This window comes from Barbatula barbatula, assembly GCF_947034865.1.
Source record: "Barbatula barbatula genome assembly, chromosome: 17".
NCBI lineage: Eukaryota > Metazoa > Chordata > Actinopteri > Cypriniformes > Nemacheilidae > Barbatula > Barbatula barbatula.
Window position 1 is genome coordinate 4,246,163 of NC_136780.1, and position 20,438 is coordinate 4,266,600.

The following is a 20,438-nucleotide window of genomic DNA, read 5'->3' on the forward strand; positions in this document are numbered from 1 at the left end:
GGAGTGCATCAAAGCTCCACCACATGATGGATCATTTTGCAGAGGTATGACTTCACACACATAAAGGATTGCTTAAACAGAACACTGTGTCCGTTAGCTCAGCTGGTGCTAGCAAAACCAATCCCATGGGTTCAGGTCCCTATTAAACTATAACTAAATGCAATATACATTGCTTGAGATAAAAGGCATAGTATGGAAAATGCATAACTGCAAATGCAACTACATATTTTGAAACATAACAATGACTAATCCTTCATAACAATACAGCACTGTATATTTAGCCGGATTTCTTTGACTCCCACTGGGCACACTTCTTAAGCAGTACTAAAATACACGTGATCTTAGATGAAAAAGCTATAAAACAGCTATACAGAGTGCGCCAGAATAAATCTGTAAAACGCTTGTGGCGTGTCGTTCAAAACAGCATGATACATGACTCAATGAGTTGAGACTTTTAAAAGTGCAAACTGTCTGACAGCTGCTGCACAACACGCTAAATAAATCACACCGGACGCGACACGACAACCTGCGATGCATCCAGTGTGAACAAAAATGTTAAATTATAATGGGTTCTAATCAGTGCTCGAATTGAATCAAGTCTTATGGGGGTTCCCCCCCATAAGACTTATTTTGTGGGGGTTCGTGTCGAAAATATACAATTTATACAAAACACACAATATATCTGATCATAATATGCATAACTATATTTATTCAAAACAGGCTTACATAAAAGAACAGGCTTTTACTGTATTTTTGATCAAATCAATACAGGCTCGGTGAACAGAAATTACATTTGAACGGTAGTTTGGCGTTTCAAATTTAAAGTGACATGACAACCAGCCCATAAACAAACTTAATATAAATTATTGTAAATAATTAATTCCTTTAAAACCCCTTCAATTCGAGCACTAAGGCGTTTCTTATGTTTTGTCGTGTCGCGCCGCTCGCGTCCGGTGTAGACACGGCGTCACTGCCACAAAATATAAGAACAAAAAACGTAAACAAGTCTATATAGGCACTCAGATACTCATTTAAAATTATGTAAAACATGTTAATATTATTAGATTTAAAGCAAGATACTCAATGCCACTTCAAATGTCATCACATTTGGCCCCTTCACTTGAGAAAACGATTATACGGTAATTCCAGTACCACAGCGTGAAACAGCACAAGCCACGCCTTTACGTTCTGCGTCGAGATCCACGCCATCACGTCTGGGTGTTGATGATTGGCTGGGGGGTAAATTTGAAACGCAACTCTTCCAGACGCTGACGTTGGCAACACATCCGGCTAAACCTGGTCGGACAAACCGTTGCGGTGCTATTGTTCCCAGTGAAAATCTTTAATCGAGCTTTTATCAGGCTCTGCCACACAAGGCTGGACATATACACGTAAGTGTTATAACCTGTGTATTAGCGTTTGAATGGCGAGTTGTGTAGTTGGTAGCTATGCGCAATAAACACAGCGAAGCTAACTTTCGCAATGCTTTGTTTACGTTGTCGTTGTTCTGTCGAGTTTGTCGCGATAAATTGAGGCGTAATTGTTATTTGCAGCAAGCTCTTTCTCAAACACAAACATTTTGGGCACAGTTTTCGACTTGTCTTTAACATAATTTGTGTTTGGGCAATAAGCTATATTAAATGTGGTGTATATATATATATGTGTGTGTGTGTGTGTGTGTTTATTATTTATATTTTATTATAGTCTTGTATTTTAGCATTTTATAATACGCTTAACTTCTGTGATCATTTTCAATGGTGATGTCGTTTAGGCCACACCCCCAGGCATTTGGATTGACAGAACAGCATCTAATGTCTTTAGGCGTTAACATGTAGACATGTTCACAAAAACCTTATGTTCACTACATTGGCATGACATGAACTGCAGGGTTTCAGCAGTAAAACAAATCTATAATGTAACGTGTAAATCTACTGAACGTACGCCTTTAGTTTGAACCTAGTAACTCCGTATTAGCACCTATCCTACTATTGCTTTTGTATGACATATTGCCCCCTGAACTCTTTGGATAGAAGCGTCTTCTAAATGACTTGGTAAACACAAGTATTGTATTTCATCTTTTCTACTCAGGACATGGAGATTGCTGTGATGAGTCTTCACAGCGTTTTTGATCATCTTCGGTCACAGGTTGAAGTGCTCAATGAGAGCATTGAGCCCCGTAAGTACTTGATCGTAGTATGCACACTTTCGTTGAGTATTTTCGAAAAAATCCCTACGCGCTGCCATGTTGTTGTCTTTATTGTCAGAGTTCATTCAGATGGCCCTGAACTTTGAAGACTCCCGTCGAAAATGGTTGCGACTCGAGCAGGAGCTGAACCGTTGTAAAGAGGTGGTCACCAAGGCGGAGACGGAGAAAGGTGCGCTGGAGGTCAAGCTCAAACACGCTCGCAATCAAGTCGATGTGGAGATCCGTCGGCGACAGAAAGCTGAGGCTGACTGTGCCAAACTGGTTTGTAGGACAATTCGCTGTTTTATAGATGATCATGTTTCTAAAATGTAACGTTTGAGTAAACAACCTATTCTTGTTTGTTTGCTGTGCAGGATCGTCAGATCCAGCTTATTCGAGAGCTGTTGGTGTCGGAAGGTTCTAGTAACAGCATCCAGTTAAATGAGGAACAGCGGTCCGCTCTGGCATTTTTGAATGCCCGTTCCCAGAACCCCCCAAACCTCAACACTAGCAGACGGTAAGAGAAGGTCCCCATACTTGTTAGATGCTTAAAATAGATTTCCAAGTTAACTAGTATTGAGTTCATCAATAAATGTTGAACTGATTAATTTATATATTATTACAATTAGTTTTTTGAATGACGTGTGCATAATGGGTTGGAATAAACATGTTTGTTTCTTATTCCTAGAAACTGTAATTGTCTTGATGTGTTTTATTTTCCATTATCTCATCTAGATTGACAACCATTGATGAATCCGCCTCCATTCTGTCAGACATCAGTTATGATAAAACCGACGATTCTTTGGTATGTCCCTTTTTTTCTTCAGAAAGACATTAGTTTATGTATATTCCTTTTTAAAACTCCGGGGATGTGAGCAGAAAATGTTGAACGATTGATAGATATTTGACCACTTTTCTTAGTTATAATGCCTCATTGTTTATTGTTCTTTTTAACTAAAGGACTGGGACTCATCTGCAATTCGAACCGTACGTCTCAAGAAGCGACAAAAGAGAGTAAGTTTACCTGCGTAAGTGCATTCGAGCAAATTAATTCAGAAGTTTAATCAATATGTGATTCATTTATTCTGTCCTATGCAGCGTTCCTCTCGGAATCTCACCGATGGACCCCCTGCCGTTGCCAAGAGGTCCCGTTCCAACGGCCGGTCCTCTGAGAAAGTAAGAGCTGGTTATATAAACTCTGATTGTTAAATATTGCCGCCGAGAGTCTCTTTGTCTCCTCGCGGGGGTTTTCTGTGGTAATAAAAAAGCCATATCTATGGTAACTAATAGAGGTGAATATAAATGTATATTTAAAAAATAATGAAATTACTTTCTTTTTGTTTTTCAGGGTAATGAGTCTCTTGTGGCAAAGACCACTGTGACTGTGCCCTCAGATGGAGGTCCCATTGAGGCTGTCACTACGGTGGAAGCAGTTCCCTACTGGACCAGGAGCAGACGAAAGACCGGTGAGCTTCGTTCAGCATTCTAAACTTCATTTCGGTTGTGGGAGGTTTATAGCAGAAGGATATACACGCAACTGCTAGAACAGCGAGTCATTGATTATGTCATTTGGGTATTGATTGGATAATTGTGCATGAGCTTTTGTGATTAAATACACACCGCTGTGATGGGAGAATGTAATATAATAAAAAGTGCTTCGTTCTGTCAAACGTGGTCAAATATTCATCTGAACTGATTTAAAAAGATATTTTTTAAGGCTGCGGGGAAGGTTTAAATTAATCCCTTGTTGGCTTGCCAAAAACATAAAAAAGCAGATTAAATGTTTCTTTTAAAAGGCTGATTTGTGTTTTGGCTGGGTGGTTTTATAGTTATTTCCGTTTAAACACCCCGAGCCTTTGCATTTCTAATTATCTTGTGAAAGTGTTGTGCAGTAGTTTTGGCCTGATTTCAATGTTTTTCTCTTGTCTCTTTAGCTGCTATGGATTGGGACACTGCTGATAGCGATTCTGTTCGGTCTATGGATGTGTTCAAGCAGCCCAGTGGACAGCTCAAAGCCGAACCCAGCACTCCCCAGGGCAACGGAGGCATCCGTCTACACGAGTTTGTCTCCAAAACGGTATGATGCGAAAACTGGTTCTCAGCCCTCATAATTCATTTCCTTGATTCGCCTCGTGTTTCTTAAAGTCCCACATCTACAATGTAACTTTACGGTCTAAGCTTGAGATGAATGTTTATAATCTGCACGTGATGACAATACGACCCACAAGGAAAGCAAGACTGCAAAAGAGATTGTGTTGCAACAAGGACTATATTCGTGGTGGCAGTGGTTTTAAAATGTATAGGCCTCCCAAAGAGCACGTCATTCGATTAGTTTCTATTCCACTATGAGAGTGTTAAATGTTAAGCTTGACAAATTGCATAATCGTCAGATCTAACCATCAATGTCTCTTTGTGTCTGTCCTTAAGGTGATCAAACCAGAGTCTTGTGTGCCATGTGGCAAGAGAATCAAATTCGGAAAGATCTCTCTGAAGTGCAGGGACTGTCGTGTGGTCGCCCACCCCGAGTGTCGGGAACGCTGCCCCTTGCCCTGCATTCCAACTATGGCTGGGACTCCAGGCAAAAGTGAAGAGGTGATTTAAAACGCCATTATTAGTTTGAGACATCTACAAGTTAAATCGCAGTACATTTACAAAAATGCTGCAGCCTGCAAACAAGAAATGTAGTCAATTCCCTAAATCCGTTTGTTTCTTGTGTTGATAGGGCACCCTGGCAAACTTCGTATCCACCACATCTCCCATGATTCCCTCACTAGTGGTGCACTGCGTGAATGAGATCGAGCAGAGAGGCCTGCGTGAGGTAAACGACTAAATTCAACATATTTTGGTTCTTGTCGACAATAAGACTTAAATTCTGAATATGTGTGCATCCCTTCCACAGACCGGTCTGTACCGAGTGTCCGGCTCCGATCGAGTGGTCAAGGAACTTAAAGAGAAGTTCTTGCGTGGGAAGAACGTTCCTCTGCTCAGCAAGGTGGAAGACATACACGCCATCACAGGGCTCCTCAAGGACTTCTTGCGGAATCTCAAAGAGCCCCTGTTGACCTTCCGCCTCAACCGTGCCTTCATGGATGCTGCCGGTTAGTGCTGGTTCATGATATCAAGACACCAAGTCTTTTCAAGTACAGTTGACCTTAACTAATTGCTGTGTTCTTGTAGAGGTGCCCGATGATGGCAATAGCATTGCGTTGATGTATCAGCGCATCAGCGATTTGCCACAGCCTAACCGAGACACTCTGGCTTTCCTCATCATCCACTTGCAAAGGTAAACAGCCAATGTGGCATACATCATAATCTGTAAAATAACTATTAAAACATACAAGTAAGGTTTATTTCTATAGCACCTTTCACAGACAAGGAGGGGTCACAAAGTGCTTCACAATACAAGCATTAGTAGTAAAAGCTTTACCATGTCAATACAATTTCACCAGTACAAACAGGAGAACCATATTGTTAAACGCTTGTCCAAAAAGATGTGTCTTTACATGTTTTTTAAAAGATTTCACAGAAACCGTAGTTCTCAATGTTGAAGGTAGAGAATTCCAGAGCCTCGGAGCTACCACACAGAAAGCACAATCCCCTTTAGTCTTAAAACGTGTTCTGGGAATAACTAATAGGTCTGAAGATCTCAAAGAACGATCAGGGGTTTGCGCCTGCACTAGATCCTGGATATAAGAAGTGGCTTTACCATGCAAAGCCCTATAAGTAATCACTAAAATTTTGAACTGCACTCTGAAATAATAGGAAGCTAACAGCTGCATTCTGTACAGTTTGTAAAAGATCCAAAGATGATTTGTTCAACACTTGTTCAAAGCATTACAGTGGTCCAGTCGTGTAGAAATAAGAGCATGTACAAGCATCTCCATTTCTTTTTTCGAAACCATAGATCTTATCTTAGCAATGTTTCTGAAATGGAAAAAGAGGAACGAACTTCAGATTTAACGTGGATACTAGCCATTTTCCTGCCCTATATATATGATCTCAAATTTAGACTTGCAATACAAGGTCTCAGATTTTTAACATTTTACAAAAATATAATTTGTTTTTACTACCTGCTGCGGTTTTATTTTCAGAGTGGCCCAAAGCCGTGAAACAAAGATGGACAGCTACAATTTGGCTCGTGTGTTCGGGCCCACAATTGTGGGTCATGCCGTGCCAGACCCAGAACCAATGACCATCTTGCAGGACACAAAACGCCAGCCAAAAGTAATTGCACAGGATTTAAAGTTTTAAGTTAGATTTTTTTTCCCCCTTTGGTAGTTATAACCTTAAGTTTTTGTTAACTGGAATATTTAGATATATCGTCTGTCCTTCTCAAAACCTTGCATCTCCATATTTTTTTTAGTCACCCTTGATGTGTGGCACTGGGTTTTGCAAAAGAAACTTGATTGTAAATACAGTACAGTATTTAATTATTTAAAAAGTACAGTGGTTTCTAAAAAAACAGCTAATTTGAGGTTTTGGAAGAACAGCAACGATATGGTAAGCAAAATATTTTTCTTAAGTCAATTTCACTCAGTTTGCTTTAATAACTGCACTGATCTTGTTCATATTAAATATGTCTGTCCTATACTCTTCAAAATTCAGTAACGTCTGATAATAAACGTTCTGATTTCATAGAGCTCAGTTTGAACAATGCAAACCTCTTTTTTTAAGTCACATGGGTTGCAAACACTTTCCATGTTTATTGCGAGGTCACGTTGCGCTTAAATTGTGTTTTACTGTAGTGTAAAGTTATTTCTTGTCATCAGGTGGTTGAGCGTCTCCTGAGTCTGCCTGTGGAATACTGGAGTCAGTTCATGATCAGTGAAAACGAGCGAGGTCAAAATGACCACATGGTCTTTGAGAACACCAACGTCCATGCCACACCTGACCACAAAAGTATGAATTTAACATTTATAGCCTTGAACTTCACCTGATCTTTGTTATTAATTGTACAGTAGTAATATGTTTTCTCTGTGCTGTAGCGAGTATGTTTGGACCCCTTACGACCCCTGACCAGCAGATGAGCAAGACTCCATCAACCAGCTCGCTCTCCCAGCGCATGAAGACCGCAATCACTCCCAAGTTAGTATAACTCATTGATCTACATATACAGTGTCTTTTGCATGAAGATAAGATAACTTATGCAAATGTCCCATTTCAGATTCGGCAGTAGAAGCAGAGCTGCCGCCAGCGTTCCTCGCCAGGGCAACTTCTTCGCCTCGCCCCTGCTGAAGTAGTACAGGAGCACATTTGCTCTTAAGGTTTCTTTTCATTGGGAAACAGTTGCAATATATTATATAAACGTTGTCCAGCTCACAGGTTTTGTATTTGATTTGTTCTTACGCTACTGGTTTTATCTGTGTATGCAACATTGTTTTTTAGTCTATTTTAAATGTCCTGTTAACATTATCACAACCAAAGGCATGGGCTGAGCAATCTACCATCGGTCCACCAAACTTTATAAAAAACGATTAATTCTGTCAGTTTGGGAATTCTTTATCAAGAAACCCAGATCTGATGAGTTAATGGTATACTAACTACGAAGTTGTGTATAGGGTAATCCACAACTGTAATATTGTGTTATGACTGTATACTCATGCTTTACATGAAACAGCAAGACAAATCTCTATCTCTTAAAGGGATCAAGATTTTATAAGATTTTACATTTAGTGTGTTTTTAACCAGGTCAAACCTTTATTGATTCTGGGAAGATGATAAATTTTGATGATGTAGATCAGCATGCAGAAGCACTACTGGTTATTGTGACTGTCTTTCAGTTTCATGATTGTTTATGAATATTAATGTTTTACAAAATGCTTCTGTTCATAGATCTTAGAAACAAATACTGATTGGACAGTTTTCATGTAAGTTCACATAGTTTATTCACAGCATTGCAACTCCAGAATTAGTAAGAGTTTCGGGAGATTCTGCTTGTGTGCAGCACAGATCTGTCAGGACTTTTATTGATTCAAAAGGGCAACCTTTAACCAAGTGGAACATCGAGTGAGGTTGATTTATCATTTCCAATTGCTTTTCAGTTTGAGTGGTGTGATACTTTGTAAGACTTGTGCTTTTTTGTAAAATACAGTCATCTATTGCAAGTGCTTTGTGTCTGTGTGGTGTTTTGGGGTCAGAGAGGCAATGATACAGCACAGTGTTTATTTTTGAAGTTTAAAGTGTGCTAGAATATAAAATGAGGTAGTTTAATTAAATCTGTAGAGAAATAGGTATAATAAAGGAAATTGGGTACATTTCTTTGTATCCAGCCAAAATCTGTTTTATTTGTCAATAGCAATATTGGACTCTGTAAGAGTCGGAAACAAGACTGATAAGCTATGCAGTGCTTTAGTTTCCTTTAAATTTGGGAAAGGGCCAAAGCAGTGGAGTGTTTCTGATGTAATCCTGAAAAGCAGGATCTGATCCCCACTTCTTCATAGCCAGTTTCTCCAAGATGGGGATGCCGCTAACGTGCCTCAGTAAGAACCAGACAAAGATCGGTGATATCACGCTGAGATACTGTGGTCCACGCATGACGGAGGAAGCTGACAGAAATAATCCAGACCACTGCAGGATTTCCCCTAGGTAGTTTGGGTGTCTGCTGTATGCCCACAGTCCATGATGAATGAATTTTCCCTGCGAACACATGGTGGCACGTGTGATTAATGTCTTTGCTATAGAATGTTAATTAAATCCTGACGTGCAAATGAATAAGTGCTCAGGCTAGGATTTCAGGATTTACAGATAAAATGTAATTTCTACACCTTTAATGTCAACAGATGGAACTACAGAATTCTTCCTACAATCTTATTTTCAATAATGTCACAATTACACATTGTATATTTGAAAAACATTTATATAATTTTACTATATAATCAAACTGCTTTTATAAGTAATACGTTTCTCACAGCGTTATCTGGATCATTCCTAAAAGTCCACTTTTGCTGGTCTGCAATAGCCTCTGTAGCGAAGCCAAGCCCCCAAATTCCCCATCCAATGTAGTCACGAGGGCCCAAGGGTTCATCTTTTCTTTCACTGTTTAGCATTAGGGTGGGCAAAAGGGTGACAAATACCCACAAAGCTAGAAAGACAAAGATCTGAATCAAGAAATGTTTTGTTGTAATACAAGCTTTATTATTTATATCTATGTATATAGTTTATACATAACGTATGAACTGTTTGGTTCCAAATTGAGATTTTGTTTTTATTGTGTTAGTTAACTGTCTCTTTTGAGTTATTACTTAAATAAAAACAAACCAACTGCAGTTTGATTGATATTAATTGGAACGCACAATAAAAAAACATGATATTTTATTTTTACATGGAGTTCATATGTATATGAATGAAAACGTATGACCTATGACAACTCTGCCAACATCAATTAAGAGCAAAACAGTAACTACGGAAATAATCAATAGCCGTGTAGTTAAAATACCTTGCATGGTCCAATACACAAAGAATGTCCCTGGGCTGTCTCTGACTTTGTTAAACCGCCGGTCTTGTCCTTCTCTAAGGATTCTTAGAAAGAGAAAAGTCCCGAGCCTGCAAGACAAGGCCTCATCTTTCACTTATTAACCTTATTAACTTATAACTTTAATGACGTACATTAATACATAAAGTTGACTTCAAGTTGTCTTCTTACCGCAGTCCCCATGCAGTGACGCATCCAGTTTGTATGTTCTGTCTAAGGTGCCCATTGCCACCCCACACTCGACTCAGATGAGCCAACAATAGGAATGTACCCGATCCTACAGAGCAGACACATTAACGTTTAGTTCAACCGATAAGGGATCCCGTATACTTCCAGACATGGGCAGGAACATCATTCACCTGTGTCCGGCCATTTTAAAGGTGAGGCGTGTTCACTGAATGTTTTACCAATGGAAGTGGTGGCAATTGGTACCAAAGTTCAAGGATCCTCAAGAGCACATTTCTCACAGAGAGACGGAAGAGAGCTCAGGAGTTAAGTTTGACGGACTGAAATGACTGGATCATATTTTTTTAATGCAAGGAAATGAAAATTGAATGTTGACTGGTGAGTACAATACAACTTTCTTTCTCTATCATGTTCTGCATTAAACAAATAAAGTAAATGTATAATGGCATGATAGTAAGTTAGTTATGATCACTTTCAGTAGGTTTAACAAAACTACATAGAGAGTAATAAACTCTTAATAACAATACTTTATTGTTACAAGTGTGGTGCTGCGTTTAAGTATAAGTAGGCTACAGCAACAAAAATGTATTCAGAAATCTTTCATTTAATTTTATAAATATACAAAAAATATTTACCTATTTTAATTGTTTTTGTTCTATTTACATCTTTTGATTCACAGTATGTTATTACATTTTTAATAGCGTGCGTGTTTCTACAGCTACACATTCGAATGGCATGCGTTCATTTTTACGCTCTTTATCTGATAAGTCCCGCCTCTTGCGACAAGATTGACAGCGACTAAGCCCAATAATAGGAGGACTTTACGTGGAGGCACAGACGTGATTGGTCAAGAGGCGGTTGAGAAAGCATTACGCTTTTCATAATAGTTTAGATAACTGCTGTCACGTAACATATTTGATAACATTACATGACGCGGTTATATAGGCAAGCTTGTTAAAACAACACAAAAACGCAACAAAGCCACTCTAAATAGAAATATGACGTTTACCGACGACAGCAACAAAGAGTATAGGTGTGTTTGATTACCTGCTAAGTCGTAAAACTTCTCCGTTTTGAAAGCAGACGCAAGTGCCCATCCGAGCCACTGAATGGTTAGGTCGGTGGCTGCACATTTGGCCAGCACGCTTCCCATGATCATGTCTAGCAGGTCCCGAAGCATCAAAGTTACAAACTTCAGTTCAAACACATGAAGCCATCGACGGAAAATCAGTTCAGAGTTCAAAACGTTGGGCGTGGTCTACTTCATGCGGCGCTGCGCAGACCGATGGGCGTGTGATATCAAATACCGCGAGAACAGACTTCTCTGTATGCTGTTGATTTGCTCTCGCGGTACTTTGATGGCATACAACCGTTTGTTCTCCGCAGGAAACAGAACACATTTGCTGTTTCTGAGTCTTAATTTGTGTATTGTTTGGCTAATTGGAATTGCAGTTTGCTTTGTAGTGGTTTTACATTCACATGAATGGAGACACTTTTATCCAAAGCGGTTTAGGTTGCATTATAGGCCTACATTTGTTTTTGAGCATGTGCATTGTGCAATCCCTGTGATCGAACCCATGATCTTGGCAATGCTCTAACCACTGAGCTACAGGAAAGCTTTAATGGAAACTTCAATGGTGTCTCTGGTGGTTATGTGTGGTGGATATTATGGAATATTACATTTATGCATTTGGCAGACGCTTTTATCCAAAGCGACTTACATTGCATTATACTATAGGCTGCATTTGTATCTAAGTATGTGTATAGCAGACACAAGCATTCAAAATGAGATATGGCTCAGCGGCTGCATTGCACAAAGCCGTGCACCTGAAAGATAAGACATTTATGGTTTATGACTGCAGAAGAAGCTCAGCAAAAAGGTGTGTCTCAGCTAGAACATATACCCAGTGACCATTCTTTTATTCTTCTTCAGAATTGACCAAATAATTGAAGGGTCGATCAAAACATTGCTCATAGAGAGATGGCAGAAAGCAAAACCAGCATCAGCTCAAAAGGAGGGGGCAATGTGCTGGCTAAACGCGTACAGAAACAATTCAGCAGAGCGCAGGAGAAGGTGCGTATCAGGAACCATAAAACACATAAATGTCAAGGATTGCCATGCAATTTCCAATACTATTAGTCTTGCTTAAATTTACTGTGTTATTTAGTCAATCACTACGACAGTCACATGACTATGAGAAGGATGTAGCTAACAGTTATAAATGTTGTTTTATCTGCTCCATTGGGTGTGGGTAAAGCCAATGTAAACATCTAGCTTTTCTCTGGTTAACATTCTCCTTAATTTGTCTGCCGGGGCTCTCCAAACTCACTATTTACTTTTTAATTTTCTCTTACTTACTGTAAGTGTTATTGTGCATATCTAATATCTTGACAGGTGTTGCAGAAGCTTGGCAAATCTGATGAGACCAAAGATGAGCTCTTTGAGCAGTGTGTGATGAACCTCCAAGACCAGCAGGTAAATTCAATTTACTACAGTAAATGAAGAGGCAGCTTTAAATATGCAAATACTTTAAAGAGATTGGCTGCACTCACACGACCTTGATTCACTATTCCTCTACAGAATGATGCTTACAGAATACACAAGGATCTTAAAGCATACCTGAACGCTGTCAGAGGTGAGAATCTTCACAATTATGATACAGCCAAAGAAATACTGGCATGTTTTATTGCTTAAAATGTACAATGTGTCAGTTCTCAAAGTTAAATAAAAAGAACTTGTAATGACTCAAAGGTTTTATGTGTGACAGTAATGAGGGATGCTTCAAGTCGACTTTTTCAGTCCCTGTTTGATGCATATGACCCTGAGTGGGATGGCGCGGAGGATCTCGGGGCAGTTGTGGAGGTGGGTCTTTCTGAGGCAGTTATTATGTGTCATCACAGAGTATTTGGACATAAAACATAAAGAATGGGTATCATCTGCAAACAAATCTTGTGCTTGAGCATTTGGAAAAACAGTGCTGGGATATTTTTTAGTGTATAGTTGGAGTCAGGTTTCTATTAAGTTGGGCACATATACAGCCAAATGTCAGCTAATCTCCAATGACACTTTTCTTTTTTCTCATTTCTCAATGCAACAACAAATTCAACAACGTAATATATCTTGCGATTTTGCTTTTTAACAAGAACTATTCATACAAATGTGTTTGTCTACAAGGGGGAAGATCTTCTGTGGAGTGATTTTGAGGTTAAACTGCGAGATCAGGCATTGCTCACCATGGATTCCTACATGAGCCAGTTTCCAGATTTCAGGGTATCGGCCGCTGCCTCACACACACACATATCACAAACTTTATATAATCCAATTATATTTTTTTATAGAATTTCTTTAAGCTTTGCTTTTTTAATGATGCAGGAACGAGTGGCCAAGAGAGGCAGGAAGCTTGTAGACCATGACTCCGCCCGACATCACCTGACAGGGCTGAAGAATGCGAAAAAGAAAGATGATATAAAAATTGGGAAGGTATTATTATATGACATATTTGAAAGATTTACTGCTACTTTGTCTAATACATCAACGATAGCATGAGATCTTTATAGTAAAGAAGTGCTTGAAAAGCTTTATTGTTATTCAAAGAGTTTTCAATAATTTCAATAACCAATTAATAAAGAGAAATATAATTGTTTCATATTTATATAGATCTTGCCTTTGTTCTGTTGTTTTATTAGGCTGAGGTTGAGATGAAGGCAGCCAAGATGACATTTGAGGACATAAACAGAGAACTGAAGGAGGAATTGCCTATTCTATTTGACAGGTGAGTAGTTTTATTGTTCGCACGCATACATTTACATTTACATTACATTTAGTCATTTAGCAGACGTTTTTATCCGAAGAATTCAGGGAGCAATAAGCAATATGTCATACAAGGCGTACTTAAAACCTAATGACAATATTAGAGCACTTTTTATGGTTTGTTTTTGGCTTCTGTTTAAGATTCCCTTTTCTTGACAGCCAATTGAACCAACAACACATGGTCTTTTGTTCTCCGAGAAAATAAACTGGGACTGTTTAATTGTTTCTCCTTGTTTATTAGTATAAGGTAGCAAGTTAACTTAATTCAACTTCCAAATTAAAACGTTCTTGTTTATAACTTACACTTCACAAATCAATCGGCAAAGAGTCTAAATCTATTATAAAGTTAATAGGCTGTATCCTTTAAACAGTTAGATTTGTAAACATTAGACAATCCTCAACAAGCATCTTTTTACAAACATGGTTTGTACACTACTGTAGTTTTTATCATTTTTAAAAACCCCAATTTAATGGTAAATAGACTATGAAAAAAACATAGTAATAACTAAATCATAATAATAATTAGGGCTGTCAAAAGATGAATCGTGATTAATCACATCCAGAATAAAAGTTTGTGTTTACACAATATACGTATGTATGTGTATATTCATTTAGTCAATTATAAACACACACACAAAAACGTATGCAGATTTAAGAAATGTTTACATGCATGTATCTATATTTACCAATAATACATTTTTATATTTTTCTATGCTGATCTGTATATGTGTTTATAAACTGTTATCTTGGATGCAATTAATCATGATTAATCGTTTGACAGCCCTAATGATAAGATAAGACCACAGAGAATGTAAAGCTGCTCATCTTCTCTTACATTCTACAGTCGCATCGGATGCTATGTCACAGTCTTCCAAGCTGTTTCCAACCTTAGAGATATCTTCTACAAAGAAATGACCACGGTAAACCAAGCACTGAAACATTTCAGCTGCTCCTCATCCTCCAAAACTCTAAAAACCTCTAAAAAGTATCCGTTTTCTGTTCAAGAACAATCAGGATCTACAAACTGTGATGAAAGAGCTGAGGGACCAGCATCCAGATAAGACCTTCATGGTGAAGAACTTCAACCGGTATATGGCTTTATAGTCTGGTCTCTGTGGTTTTATAGTCTTTTAAAACTTTGAAACTGTTGCAGATAGTAACAAAACTATATTTTTTCCATTACAGCTCAGGTTCCTTGAAGAGAAGGTCATTTAGAGATACTTTGTCTCCCAGATCACTTAAAAGCTTTTATGATTTCCACATGACTTACAGCCCCAGAAGCTCTCTCAGGTAAAATCATCTTCAGGTTCTTTTATCTTCATTCGCTTTTGGTGACGAAAAGTTGGAAACTCACCCCATCTGCTGGTTAAAGTGGATATTTTTAGAATAGCCGATTTACTGCATTAAATAGTGTATTTACTATGTTGTGTAATGTTGTTGATGTTTATATAAAATGTTTTCTCTTAAGTTACAGCAGCTTATATAGTTCAAGGTGTTTTAAAAAAGAATGGTCCCATGCTTTTGGGGCATGTTGTCACAAAAAATGATATGTTGCGATAGTGATAAAAAATATGTTTTTAATTTGACTTTTCTGTATGTATGTGCCATACAGGAGAGACAAATCATCCAGTTTTAGGTCTGACATACCAAAATATGAACCATACAGCCCTAAACAGACTAGTCCCACCAGGCCCCAACCGCATTATGACAGCGTGCCTCATCTCAGAGATACAGAAACGACTTCCATAGACTATCCCAAAGAAGAAGATGTTCCTTCCCATGAGCCCCAGCTGAACGACACCACTGAAGATAAACCGGTGGAGGATGAGAAGAAAGAGAACGAGTCTTCAACATCCACAAATCAAGATAGACAGGAAGACGGCCTTATGTCTAAAGACGATTCATCATCTTCTGAGAATGAGAGTGAACTTCAAACATACTCAAGTCCTGCTAATTGCACGGAGATCAAAACTAAAGTTGCCTCAGATGGATCTGAGGAGCCTAAGAAGACGGAGGACCCGGAGCCTTCTGGGATGGAAAATGGAATAGCTCCTGACAACCAGTCAGATGTGGAACAAACCGAGACTTCACAAACAGTGAGTTCAGTGGAGGTGAGCGTGCTTTGAGTGATGCAAGAAATGCACATAAGACTTTTTGTATAAGACATTCATTGCATATATTACAGCAATTTTACATTACTGGCTATATTTGGAATGGTTATTAAGATTTTATTCTTATTATGTTTTACTGTAGTATGTACAGAAACCCCAAATGACTAACTACACATATAAACAGTACTTTGGATACTGTATCCCAAAATGCAATGCACATGAAACCAAAGGTTTCTCTAACTCGTGATAGGGTTAAGATATGTTTTTTACTCAAAACTGAATAAAAAATGCAAAATGAACATATTATTTGTCAAGATCATAACAGTTCAGTGGAGGTGAGCGTGCTTTGAGTGATGCAAGAAATGCACATAAGACTTTTTGTATAAAACATTCATTGCATATATTATAGCAATTTAACATTACTGGCTATATTTGGAATGGTTATTAAGATTTTATTCTTATTATGTTTTACTGTAGTATGTACAGAAACCCCAAATGACTAACTACACATATAAACAGTACTTTGGATACTGTATCCCACAATGCAATGCACATGAAACCAAAGGTTTCTCTAACTCGTGATAGGGTTAAGATATGTTTTTTTACTCAAAACTGAATTAAAAATGCAAAATGAACATATTATTTGTCAAGATCATAACAGGAAAATCCTCACATCTAAGTTTCACATACTATTCTTAAAGTATGTACTAGTATTTACCCACGAGTAATGTGGTACTCCAGTCAGGCATTACCGTTGTAAAAGTTGCTTTAACATGAAAAACGTTACTCAACTTGCAATGTCATCTGTTATTTTTATTTCAAGAGTGACCGATCACCAGGAAAGGGGAAGGAAAAATCGAGAACAGAGATTAACCCCTAAATAGAAGACGAAGGTCAGCATAATTTAAGAACATTTATACAGCTCATCATCAAGTTTCATTTAATCCACGGTGGGCAGATGCCTCAATCTGTTTTTACTTTCAAATGTGTCTACAGGAAAATACGATGGGTTTGTTGCCAGTACTCAGAAACCTGCGATCTTCCAGCAAACATGCAGCGTAATAGAGAATATTTCCAAATGTTGTGCTCACTTTAATTTCTTAAATCTGACTTGCCATCCTGATGTATTCGTAGAATAATGATTGTATATTCCTATTAAATAAATCGTAGTGAACATTTCATCAAAGTGTATTCGAGATAATTCTTTTAAACTTCCCTTGATTGTGTAGCCCTCACATACGGTGGTCTTCTTTGTGTCTTGGGTGTTGTTTTACATAGGCTACACCTGAGTGACAGCCATTGATGTTTAAATTATGAAAAACAATAATTGTTACTTGAATGGAAACATTTGTAATGCATTTGACATTCACCGATCAATAAATAACTTTTAATAGCAGGTACCTGCTCAGGCATTATTGTTTTGTCTGGTTGTTGGTTAGTCATTTCGTGGAATGCGACCATTGTTTGATCCCACGTGAGCGCGCAGGAGCCCGGAGGAAACGCTCGTGAACGCGCGCACTCTTTCAGCGTGTGGTCGCCTCACGTTGTCTCGCTTGCGTCAAATTTTCAGCACGTACGTTTTCGACATTTTACGAGCTTTTGTGGATTGATTTGTAAGGAAGACGGATCGTCGTCGGTTTTGACCGGGACTCGTTTACACGCCGCTTCAACACTTCAGGAGGTAAGTTTGTTTGTTTTTTGTTTCTGTTGAAGTAGTGTCGTCGGGTTTACCGGTTGGTTGTACAAATCTCTAAATATCTTTAAAGTGATCAGTTGCAGGGTGATCTTTTCGAGTTTGCGACGGGTTGTCGACGACATCAAGTGAAATCGAGAGGGATCCGCTGCGTTTCCTTTTTAGGGAAACAAATACCGGTGTTTCTTTCACTACAAGTAGCCTATTTGACCCCCAACACCTTCTTACAGTAATATTCGTGTACATTTGCTCTTTTATGTGATGTTTTTGCGTGTTCACGAGATTTGTAACTTGAAAAGTGACTTATAAATACGAAGTGAGACTTATGCCCCCCCCCCTACTGCATTGATAGACTTGTACAGTAGCTCGCAGGAGTGCATGAATACAAAAGCAGCTGGACACGATAATAGATCAGTCTTTGGAAATCATTTAGTGGACATTTTAAAGTGAGAATGAATGTGTCCTCCCCGGTGTTTTAGTTTTTGGGATCTGCATATTTTAGATCCCCCCATCCTTCCACAAAGGGTCGATCGTCCATACCTTCAAAAGACAGTACAGTGGTGTGTGTCCACATTTAATAGTTAATGCTTAAACTTAAATGCAACCTTCTTGATTTTGAAGCAATGTCACAGATGAAGAGTAACTTTCTGCTTAATCTTACACCCCATACATGTTTAAACAAGTGTATGTTCACTACATTTTTATATAAATAAGTATGGGGTGAAAGATTAAGCAGAAAGTTACTCCCCGACTCGTAGCTTTATTGTATTGAAAAGTAAAAACGGCATCAGATTCTGTACATTTCTTTCAAATGTCTTAAGGATAATAACATGTATATCCTTTCTGTAGTGAAAAATATTTCAAATGCACGTTATTTATACATCTAAGAAGTTTAAAATGAAACTTTTTGACCACAAAATATACTAGTGATTGCTTTTGGGTGAAATGTTTTTAAATTCTTAAATTCTCCATACAGGTCTGTCCACAACGTTATGAATGTCACCATGACTACTATTGGACCCAGAGGTAAGTAAGAAGAGACCTTATCTTAGTTCCCCACAGACTTGGGTGTGATGCCTTTTTAACAATAGATCTGAACGTCATAATAAATGTGTGTAACATAATCTGTCTTGGCTTTATTGCTGTTTTGTATCGTATACTATCTAAAGTTTAACCTAGGCTTATGTGACCTAGAAATCTGTTGTGCTAGCATTTTAACCGAGCCCAAATGTTGGCCTAAAATTAAATGTCATGTTGCAGTATTCCTAATCCGGTTAGTCACAACAAGGTTGTAGTTTCCCCCACCGGAAATGCTTGTAATTCCACATGGCTGTTGTTGTGCATGCAATGAACGTTGACACACATGTTTATGTGCATTTATGTTTCTCTTCTTTGCATCCACAGACGTTGCACCAACAACTGTAGCTCCACAGCAAACAGACTCTCCCATCATAGGAGGTAAATTATATTAGTAATGTATTAGGTATATGTAGGGGTGTCGCAATGTGACTTTTTGTATATTGGCCGCTGTTTAAAACTGACCTTTCATTTTCTTCTAGTGGTAATTGCTCTTGTCCTGGTGACACTTGCTATCTTTGGATTCCTCCTGTACCGATACCTTTGCCACAACAAGGGTGTTTATAGGACTGCAGGTGAGCCCGCTCCAGGAGTTGACCCAGACCAGGTCTACAATGATACCGTCACTCCAGGCAAAAAGGAGTACTTCATCTGACCTGCTCGGAGGTATTCAACTATCAACTATGGACTAGACCTCTGAACACAGTCTATACGGTGTGCCAAGTGCTGAAGGACGACATGTAGTGCGTGCTCGATGGAAGAAACGCTTGGTTAAAGGGATACAGATTGAGTTACATGGTGCTTTATTAATGGAAGGATAAAGAGAAGTGAAAATATTGTTTTTTGCAACATCACCAAGCTTGCCGTTGTTAGAATTTGTTTTTGATTTTCGTATGGTAAAGTTACGGAGACAATCATTTATTAATTTGCTGACATTTTTAAGCCGAAATGTAATTTGTAGTCCAAAAACATAGTATAATCAAAGTTTTCGCACTAAGCCAGGTTGATTCTTAAATACACAGTGTCATTTATACGAGCTATTATTTATTATAGCCTTGCATCTAGCAAGTGGAAGCCAAACGCTGGAGGCCTGTATAGATTCTTTTTAAAGTCGCATGACACTATAGTGCTAATAAGTGTTCTCCTTTGACTTTGGTTACCCCATTCTTTTTATTTATTTATTTTAAACAAAACTGAAGTTGGAGAATCCACTGTTACAGTGCCTTGCAAACCATTTAAATGTATTTGTCTTTTTGGACACTTTATAACTGAGGATTGTTTTTTGTTACAAAGTCATGCCGTGACAGTGCCATATATAAATAATACCTCTGTCAGGGTTCGCAAATCAGACGTGCTGATCAAATTCACATTTTGTGCAGGATTACAATGTCTTTGCCGTTATAAAAATGAATGTAATTCGTCAGTTTCCAATGTGTCTTTTTTCCTATGCCTGTTTATTAAAGAGGTCATATGGCGCGAATACGTGTTTTTATGTATCTTTGGTGTGTTACAAGTTGCCCATGCATCAATAGCAAAACTTTCTAAGTGTCAGAACAAAAGATGCATTCTGTCTAAAACAAAGGCTCAGCCAGATAGGCCTGAAACGCCTCGTGTAATCACACCCCTACAGATCTACGTCAGTTCGTGGTATGATTTGACAAAGCCAGCCCAAATTTAAACGTAAGTAAGGTGGGCGTACCTTTCAGTACAATTGCTTTGGAACCTGATGTTTCAAATATGGTAAGAGGCGTTACATTTCCGTCACACGCTTGCAGTATTCCACCAATCACTATGCACTAACCAATCATAGCACACCTCGCTTTTCAGAGCGATGTAAAAAATCTTGAGCTTTTCTGCGGGATAAAGAGGAGATACAAACATGCACGGTATGTGGATTTTTTTTA

General features: G+C 38.4%; 3 protein-coding genes across 5 annotated transcripts; 2 read left to right on the plus strand and 1 right to left on the minus strand.

The window, feature by feature from the left end:
* Positions 1 to 1,226: 1,226 nt before the first annotated feature.
* Positions 1,227 to 8,292, plus strand: racgap1 (Rac GTPase activating protein 1). The gene is made up of 17 exons (XM_079477822.1): positions 1,227 to 1,391; positions 2,089 to 2,176; positions 2,265 to 2,467; positions 2,560 to 2,702; positions 2,921 to 2,990; positions 3,146 to 3,199; positions 3,284 to 3,361; positions 3,534 to 3,651; positions 4,120 to 4,262; positions 4,613 to 4,777; positions 4,908 to 5,003; positions 5,085 to 5,283; positions 5,363 to 5,468; positions 6,277 to 6,409; positions 6,955 to 7,084; positions 7,171 to 7,270; positions 7,350 to 8,292. Exons 2-17 carry the CDS (start codon positions 2,092 to 2,094, stop codon positions 7,423 to 7,425), a joined length of 1,899 nt encoding a protein of 632 aa, XP_079333948.1. The 5' UTR covers positions 1,227 to 1,391; positions 2,089 to 2,091; the 3' UTR covers positions 7,426 to 8,292.
* Positions 8,043 to 11,114, minus strand: LOC306906434 (uncharacterized protein). The gene is made up of 5 exons (XM_079477826.1): positions 10,890 to 11,114; positions 9,828 to 9,933; positions 9,621 to 9,727; positions 9,094 to 9,266; positions 8,043 to 8,821 (listed from the first exon to the last, which is right to left on the minus strand). Exons 1-5 carry the CDS (start codon positions 11,020 to 11,022, stop codon positions 8,534 to 8,536), a joined length of 807 nt encoding a protein of 268 aa, XP_079333952.1. The 5' UTR covers positions 11,023 to 11,114; the 3' UTR covers positions 8,043 to 8,533.
* Positions 9,829 to 17,175, plus strand: bin2a (bridging integrator 2a). Of its 3 annotated transcripts, none has more exons than XM_079477823.1 (14): positions 9,829 to 10,220; positions 11,776 to 11,916; positions 12,238 to 12,318; positions 12,424 to 12,478; positions 12,611 to 12,705; positions 13,018 to 13,113; positions 13,216 to 13,323; positions 13,530 to 13,615; positions 14,498 to 14,573; positions 14,659 to 14,741; positions 14,839 to 14,943; positions 15,266 to 15,764; positions 16,588 to 16,657; positions 16,761 to 17,175. In XM_079477823.1, exons 2-13 carry the CDS (start codon positions 11,824 to 11,826, stop codon positions 16,642 to 16,644), a joined length of 1,434 nt encoding a protein of 477 aa, XP_079333949.1. In that variant the 5' UTR covers positions 9,829 to 10,220; positions 11,776 to 11,823; the 3' UTR covers positions 16,645 to 16,657; positions 16,761 to 17,175. The 3 variants fall into 3 exon arrangements, with proteins under 3 accessions (XP_079333949.1, XP_079333951.1, XP_079333950.1); XM_079477825.1 differs by having other exon boundaries at positions 10,063 to 10,220; positions 15,266 to 15,749; positions 16,761 to 17,159; XM_079477824.1 differs by lacking the exon at positions 16,761 to 17,175 and having other exon boundaries at positions 10,106 to 10,220; positions 16,588 to 16,658.
* Positions 17,176 to 20,438: the final 3,263 nt, after the last annotated feature.

Coding starts and splice junctions, on each gene's coding strand:
- racgap1 (XM_079477822.1), top strand. CDS start 2,092: ATGGAGATTGCTGTGATGAGTCTTCACAGCGTTTTTGATCATCTTCGG. Junction 4,263..4,612: donor ACGAGTTTGTCTCCAAAACG/GTATGATGCGAA, acceptor TCTGTCCTTAAG/GTGATCAAACCAGAGTCTTG. Junction 4,778..4,907: donor CTCCAGGCAAAAGTGAAGAG/GTGATTTAAAAC, acceptor TTGTGTTGATAG/GGCACCCTGGCAAACTTCGT.
- LOC306906434 (XM_079477826.1), bottom strand. CDS start 11,022: ATGCTTCGGGACCTGCTAGACATGATCATGGGAAGCGTGCTGGCCAAA. Junction 9,934..10,889: donor GAAGTTTTACGACTTAGCAG/GTAATCAAACAC, acceptor TCTGCTCTGTAG/GATCGGGTACATTCCTATTG. Junction 8,822..9,093: donor GGAATGATCCAGATAACGCT/GTGAGAAACGTA, acceptor ATGTGTTCGCAG/GGAAAATTCATTCATCATGG.
- bin2a (XM_079477823.1), top strand. CDS start 11,824: ATGGCAGAAAGCAAAACCAGCATCAGCTCAAAAGGAGGGGGCAATGTG. Junction 12,319..12,423: donor TGAACCTCCAAGACCAGCAG/GTAAATTCAATT, acceptor ATTCCTCTACAG/AATGATGCTTACAGAATACA. Junction 15,765..16,587: donor AAACAGTGAGTTCAGTGGAG/GTGAGCGTGCTT, acceptor TTTTATTTCAAG/AGTGACCGATCACCAGGAAA.